The sequence below is a fragment of the Netta rufina genome, assembly GCF_964035555.1.
Source record: "Netta rufina genome assembly, chromosome: 9".
NCBI lineage: Eukaryota > Metazoa > Chordata > Aves > Anseriformes > Anatidae > Netta > Netta rufina.
The window spans coordinates 16993630-17001389 of record NC_140132.1 but is presented as its reverse complement, the minus strand read 5'-3'; the positions used below and the strand labels follow the sequence as shown (position 1 = coordinate 17001389).

Below are 7760 nucleotides of genomic sequence, written 5' to 3'. Positions count from 1 at the left end.
CAGCTGGAGGGGGCACCCAGGGGCCTGGGAACAGCACCACCAGCGGGTTATTTGACCCCCATCCTCACTGATACTGGGGCTAAGCCCTACAGGAGGATGATTTTTTTGGTGGATGAATTAAAAACCATCCCTCGGGCAAGCATGGGTTATTCTCCCCCCTGCATTAGCCCAGGGGGGCAGCACAAGGGAGACCCCAACCCCGTCCCATTGGGGATGGATGAATAAAACCCCAGATCCGGCTGCTTGCTGCTGGGGGCACAGCCTGGAGGGGGCTGGAGCCAGAAACAGGAACGGGGACAAGGACAGGGACAGGGATGGGGACAGGGCTTGGTGCCGGGCCCGAGACTCGAACCCGGGTCCCCCGGCCCGCAGCCCCCAGCCCCAGCGCGCCCAGCCCTCCCCACCACGTGGCCCGCCGCGCGCCACGTGCTCTCCCTGGGCCCCAGCCCCTCCCACCCTCCTCCGGTCCCCACCGCCCAATCAGCGCTCAGCCCCCGCGCTTCCCCCGTCTCCCATTGGCTGCCCCCATCCTCCCGTCCCCCCCTCCCCCGCGGCGCTCTCCCCCTCCTCTTTCACCATCCGTAACGCCGCCTCCCGTTGGCCGATGCCACGGCGCCTCCGATTGGCTCAGAGCCCCGCGGGGCGGAGGCGCCGATTGGCCGCGCCGCGCGGCGCGCGCGCCGATTGGCCCAGGCGGGGGCGGCGGGGGCGGGGCGAAGCTGAGGGGCGAGGCGAGCCAGCGGAAGGGCCCCGCGCTCGCTCTTTTCCCCGCAGCCGCCGCTCCGGGTCGGCCGCGCTCCGCCGCCGCTCTCGCCCCGCCGCCTCCCCGCGGCCCCTCTCCGGGTTCTTTCGCCTCCCCGCTCCCTTTTATCCTTTCCCCGAGGCAGCCCGGCCGCCGCCCCTGCGCCTCCTCAGGCCACCGCCGCCGCCATCATGGTGAAGATCGCCAAGGTGAGGCCTGCGCTCGGGGCCTGCCCCAGCGCCGCCATCCCCGCGCTGAGGGGACCGGGACCGGCGGCGGAGATCGAGGGGGGAGGAGGGGGGTTAAAGGCCCGGGGGGGGGGTCCCGGCGCTGCCTTCCCGCCGCCGGCGGTTTCCAGGCCCCCCCCCATGCCCTCAGCGGGAAGATGGCGGCGAGGGGAGGGGCGCGCGCGGCGGGAGCGGTTTCAAGCCCCCCCCCCCTCTCCTTTCTTCCCCCCCCCCCCCCCTTTTTTTTTTATCCCTATTGGGAGGGGGCGCGCGGAGAGGGGGGGGTGGGGGGGGAGGCGCGGCCACGTGGGGCGCGCGAGCACGTGCGGGCGCGCGCCCGGGAACGGCCACGTGTTGGCGGTGCATGACGGCTCTGTGTCCCCAACCCCCGCCCCCTCTCTCTTTTCCATCCCAGACCCCCAAAAACCAGGTGAAGCAGAAGAAGATGGCTCCGCCGCCCCCCAAAAAGGTGGAGGAGAGCGAGGAGGAGGAGTCGTCCGACCTGGAGGAGAGCAGCGGGGAGGAGGTGAGGGGGTGGCCGCACGTGGTGTGCAGCGGCGGGAGGCTTTCGGGGCGCACGTGGGAGGGTGAATCCGCGTCTGTAAGCGGTTAGCATGCGTATTTGTTGAGGTTAGGGGGTAAACTGATAGTCGGGGGAAAAAACTGGCTAAGTCGGTACTTCCAGAAGTACTACTTGGGATGTTAGAGCTGTTCCTAGTAGTGATGAGCAAAAGGATGATTACTTACTCAAGTAGGGCATCAGCGATAAGTGATTTATCAAGCACGTGTAGCACACAGGACCATAAACCTCAAGCTTTTGGGTGCTGCTACAGAGATTGATTATTATAGCTTCAGGCTCTGCTCTTACAGATCTGGCCTGTTAAAAACCTGAAAAGGCTGCTTTTGAGCTTTATTAATTCAACAGAATAGGAAGCCGAAGGAAACAAACTAAACAAGTGTCAGAAGGGTAAGCTTTAGGTCACAGTTGCCGTATATTTGTCTGCCATGTTGAAGCACTAGCCACGAGGTGTAGGAGCAAGAATGGACAGAATTAGTAAAGGGAGGAGTGGCGCCGAGAGCATACCTTTTGACTAATTGGGTGTGCAGAGGTAGCAGCTACCTGCTTGCTGCAGCTCCCGTAGTGCCCTTTTCATGAGTGTGGCTGCAAAGTTCTTCCAGTCTGTCAAGGCACAATGCCAGCATGGGGTCGTGTTTGTCACTGTGAAATCCCTTCAGCAACAATGTAAGTCTAATCCTCAAATTTCTTTCAGATGGTCCCTCAGAAGAAACAACAAAAAGCAGCAGTCACACCAGCTAAGAAGGCTGCTACCCCTGCAAAGAAGGCTGCCACTCCTGCGAAAAAAGCAGTTACGCCAGCCAAGAAGGCTGTGGCTACTCCAGCTAAAAAGGCTGTTGCTCCATCACCTAAAAAGGCTGCTGTCATAGGTAAAGGAGCAAAAAATGGCAAGAATGCCAAGAAGGAAGAAAGTGAGGAAGACGACGAAGATGAGGAGGATGAGGAAGAGGATGAGGAGGATGAGGATGAAGAGGATGATTCTGGTAAGTGACTTGTGGAATAAATGCCCAACTATAGAGTTAACCCAGTTGAGTAGCTAAATTTCGTTACCTTTGAAGTTGAAATTAAGTTCAGTGTGACTTAACACCCCAAAGAGGGGATTTCATTGATCAGAGGTAGCAAGGGAGGAAAGTCAGGTGTTCAGTGAATATTGGAGAACTTGCTGTACTGTGGCTGTATTCCATGAAGCCCATGAAGTACCTTCTAATTTCCTGTTTGTTCTCTTCCGAACACTGCCAAAATCTAGTGAAACAAAGAACTTGACTGAGTTTGAAGGCTGAGTGCTGTGGATAAACACTTACTGTACTGTTGTTGCAGAGGAGGAAGAGGAACCAGCAATGCCTGTGAAGCCTGCAGCCAAAAAGCCCGCGGCAGCTGTACCAGCCAAAAAGCCTGCAGTTGTGCCAGCAAAGCAAGAATCTGAGGAAGAGGAAGACGACGACGAAGATGATGATGAGGAAGATGAGGGTATGTGGTCCACAATGGATTTAGGAAAATGGATTCTCTTAGAAAATTTAGAACGTGTTGAACTGATACACACTGAGAGGGAGCTTGGGGGAGGGGGAGGTTAACTCAATGGATTATTAGTATAACATTACAAAACTTCTTTCCTGAAAACTTATAAGCTTCAGGAGGTATGAAAAAAAATACTTAGCCGATTTATGTTTTTGTTACACTCAAAAGTGACTTGATCTTGAACACACATGAAATCTCACATGCAATTCATTACAGAGTCTGAAGATGAGGCCATGGACACCACACCTGTTCCAGTGAAGAAACCTACTCCAGCAAAGGCTGCACCAGTAAAAGCCAAGGCAGAGTCTGAAGATGAGGAAGATGATGAGGAGGAGGATGAAGATGAAGAGGACGAAGATGAGGAGGAGGAGGATGAAGATGAGGAAGAAAGCGAGGATGAAAGTGAGTTTAAATGTTAACAAGAACATAACTGTCCATAATAAGAGAGGACGTATGAGTAATTGTCCCATTATGGTCTCTAGGGCTGAAGAACAGTTGCTTGTAATGACAAGAGCAGGTCTCATGTATGAATGGTGTAGATGTTAATGCTCCAGCACAGAAGAAGCTGTTTTTATTCTTGTACTTCATCTCAGTGTTCTTTGTTCTCTATCACAGAACCTGTCAAGGAAGCACCTGGAAAGAGGAAGAAAGAAATGGCCAATAAAAGTGCACCAGAGGCCAAGAAAAAGAAAACAGAGAAAACAGAAGGTGGGTGGCATGGGGGCATCAAATGATGCTCACTTAGCTATTAGTGGCCTGCTAGGCATATAATGAGGCTGGGCACTCAGTGTTTCTTTTTTCCAGCACAAATGATGATTATAAGGGACTTAATACTGAAGCATGATGTCACTTTTGAGCAGAAGCTGATGTGCTAATGCTGTCCATAGTTTAGTTTCCAATTCTTTCAGTCTGCCTTACACTCATTTGTCTTTTCATTTGAAGCTCCTGCCTCAGCGTTTTCACTCTTCATGAAAAATCTGTGCCCCACCAAGGACTACGAAGAACTGAAGACTGCCATCAAGGAGTTCTTTGGCAAGAAGAATCTTCAAGTTTCAGAAGTCAGAATTGGCTCTTCCAAGTAAGTTCATCTGTAGAATTTTGATGCTGCTTTTAGTTGGCAACAGCTCATTCAGATAGGTAAATGTGCTGGTGCAGCTTCCCTTCAAGATGCTGGGATCACTGTTGGTAGTGTATGGAAGCTGGAAGAGGCACAGTACATGTGCGGTGCTGATATGGGTGTTATACTTGCCAGGCTTGCAGCTGTTTCAAGCAGTATATCCCAGAAGGGGGAGCTGCCACTTCAGCACAGAGCTGTTACAGTCACCTCTTTGCCTGAATTTTCACTGGTGCTTTAGCTTGACCTATTCCCTGTGGTTCTGTATGTTGTCTGCTGCTAGAGAGCAGCTTAAGCAGTAAAGTTGCTTTTCTTTCAGACGATTTGGCTATGTAGACTTCTTATCTGCTGAAGATATGGATAAAGCTCTTCAACTGAATGGAAAGAAGCTGATGGGCTTGGAAATCAAACTGGAAAAAGCAAAAAGCAAGGAAAGTCTTAAAGAAAATAAGAAAGGTATGGCATGCAACTCTGAATACCTGTATGCATCAAAGAATGGTTGTAATCGTTCCTTGGAGTGGGCTTGTGCTATTACTGATGGCTGATGTGCTGCTCTTGAAGCACATTTCCCTGGTCTGAGCTCTGTTATAACCAGATTCTTAAACCTTGAAATGGATATGCAAGGGGGGGATGGGGAGGAAGGATGGATATGCAAGGGGGGATGGTTCTGTCCTCAGTTTTAGGACCTGTTGCCTTTGAGCTGATCAGGTGGAAGTAACTTTTTCCTCTTTGCAGAGAGAGATGCCAGAACGCTGTTCGTGAAGAATCTGCCCTACCGCTTAACTGAAGAGGAAATGAAAAACGTGTTCGAAAATGCAGTAGAAGTCAGAATAGTACTTAACAAGGAAGGGAGCAGCAAAGGGTACGTATCTGAGGGGACACTGGATATTTGCCGTTTCTCAGACTTTGTGCATTTTGAAGAGCTAGTCTGTCTCTTAACTACATTAAGGAATCTGCTGGATTAGATATACTGAAATAATTATTTTTAAGTGTTTTTTTTTTTACATGCTTTTCCCTCTCATTCACTTAATCATTCCTGGAAGGTGGACATTACAAAAGCCAAAAGAACCTTGGTTCATGTTCTTTTCCTTTGCTGTAGGATGGCCTATGTTGAATTCAAAACAGAAGCTGAGGCAGACAAAGCTCTGGAGGAGAAGCAGGGCACAGAGATCGATGGTCGTGCCATGGTCATTGACTACACCGGTGAGAAGAGCCAACAAGAAAACCAGAAAGGTACATTTCCAGATCTGTGGGATGCATAAAGAGGAAAGGGAGCTTTCTCTCTCCAAACTTGTACTTAAAAAGCACTGTTTCCTTTGTAGGAGGTGGAGAGAGGGAGTCAAAGACCCTGATTGTAAACAACCTCTCATATGCTGCCTCAGAGGAGACTCTCCAAGAACTGTTTAAAAAAGCCTCTTCCATCAAGATGCCACAGAACAACCAGGGCAGGCCTAAAGGGTATGTTTGACTTAAAACTGGTTTCTCTGTTGTCATTGTGAATGCTGTACTTGCACTGATGTCCTGTGCTCCCAACCTGACTGAAGTCTTCCTCTCCCAACAGGTACGCGTTTGTAGAATTTCCCACAGCCGAGGATGCCAAAGAGGCATTGAATTCCTGTAACAACACAGAAATCGAAGGCAGAGCAATCAGACTGGAATTCAGTTCACCAGCGTGGCAGAAAGGGAACACGAATGCAAGAGGAGGATTTAACCGTAAGTACTCCACGTTTAAGTAGTTGATATTGGGATAGGAGTGTACAATTCACACAAACCCTGGTCTGCTTTATAAAAAATAAGTAAACCTGTGGTACAGAAGTTTTCTATCATAAGTGAGTGTGCTGGATATGATGACTGATTATCTGAAATGATGATGAAACTGTTTCCAAATTCCTCTAGATAGTCAAGTGCTGATCCAGCAGAGTCTGTCCAGTCAGTATCCATACTGATAAGACTATCATTTATTACAGGGCTGGGGGGGGTGAATTTGACAGTACCAAACTGGTCCACATGGGGATGCTCTTAGACAAATAGTCCTGAAAAAGCTTCCCAGGTCATCTTTGGGTGCCTTAGCTGTTCTGGGCTTCCTTTTGAAACCAAACCCCTGAACCACATAAGCTGCTGTTGGAGTTGGTACCAAATCCAGCTTTGCATTACTGAGAGGTTGATGGTGGCTTTGCTGAGACGAGCTCTGTGTTGTCTTTCCACAGAACAAAGCAAAACATTGTTTGTCAGAGGCCTTTCTGAGGACACAACAGAGGAGACGCTAAGAGAATCATTTGAAGGCTCCATAAGTGCTAGAATAGTCACAGACAGAGACACTGGATCTTCTAAAGGGTACGTTAAGCATGATCTGGGATTTGGGTCCAGTAGCATGCTACTAATTGCAAACTGACTGCGTGCTCACTTCTCAATGAGCTCCTTCCTGCCAACACCTCCGTGGCAGCCTATGGATTCGCACGAGAAGGATATTAACAGTTCAGTGCTGGCACACTTGTAACATGGCTCCATCGGTTGCGATTAGCCACTACTGTTCTACAAGTAACATTTCTGATCCCTGGTTGCAGAAACATAGTTGTTTCCTAAGCTGTTGCTATCATATGCCTGTAGGTGGTGCTACAGTTCTTCAGTTCACGGAGTTTGACCATCTTTCTCTTAATCTGCTGCCTAGGTTTGGGTTTGTGGACTTCAGCTCCCCAGAAGATGCCAAAGCAGCTAAAGAAGCCATGGAGGATGGGGAGATAGATGGAAACAAAGTGACCCTTGATTTTGCCAAGCCAAAGGGCGATTTCCAGCGTGGCGGCGGATTTGGCGGTGGATTCGGCGGCAGAGGTGGTGGCAGAGGAGGCCGAGGAGGAGGAAGAGGTGGATTTGGTGGCAGAGGTGGTGGCAGAGGCTTTGGAGGTAAGGAGATGCGAATACCCCTCTCCTAAGGGGCAAAAAAAGCTGAGGGATTATGGTGTGCTCACCACAGAGTGAGTGCCTGATGTGGATTTGTTTTCTGTCCTGTACCAAGAGGGGTTTGGAAGGGCAGTGGTACGTGTGCAGGGACACCTGCAGCTCTGCTTCTTGCCCTAATCTCACTTCTTGACCTAATCTCTTCTCTAGGTAGAGGAGGTGGCTTCCGAGGAGGCAGAGGAGGAGGTGGAGATCACAAGCCCCAAGGGAAGAAGATCAAGTTTGAATAAACTTCCCTTTTCCTTTCCCTTCTCCTGCTCTCTGAGACTATCTGAAAGGACTCCGGGGGTTTTTATTCTCCTTTTATCTCGGCGGAGCCTTCGGAGGACATTCCAAGGTGCAAAGGAGTACTGTGAGCCACTTGGAAGAAACAGTTTTCATTTCAAGGAAGAGAGAGCAAGCCCTTTTGACTGCTTGCCCATTCAAGTGAACTTTTTAAAAGAAATGAGCGATAGATGTGGGAATTTACCCCTTGTCTGTGAGTTGTCTTGAATTTATAATGTTTTACCCATGTACAAAAATATTTTTTTTCCTATAAACTTCGGTAGCATTTTTGCTGTAAAAATGCAGAATGTTTTATCATTTGTGCTTCAGCACCCTGTCTTGGACAGATTAAAGGACCTAAACTGG

General features: G+C 50.0%; 1 protein-coding gene across 1 annotated transcript; it reads left to right on the top strand.

The window, feature by feature from the left end:
• The first annotated feature begins 718 nt into the window (after nucleotides 1–718).
• Nucleotides 719–7760, top strand: NCL (nucleolin). The gene is made up of 15 exons (XM_084291790.1): nucleotides 719–951; nucleotides 1385–1495; nucleotides 2241–2529; nucleotides 2864–3013; nucleotides 3278–3463; nucleotides 3677–3769; nucleotides 4004–4139; nucleotides 4495–4631; nucleotides 4911–5037; nucleotides 5275–5408; nucleotides 5498–5633; nucleotides 5737–5888; nucleotides 6383–6509; nucleotides 6844–7076; nucleotides 7281–7760. The coding sequence occupies exons 1-15, from the start codon at nucleotides 934–936 to the stop codon at nucleotides 7358–7360; spliced, it is 2109 nt and encodes a 702-aa protein (XP_084147916.1). The 5' UTR covers nucleotides 719–933; the 3' UTR covers nucleotides 7361–7760.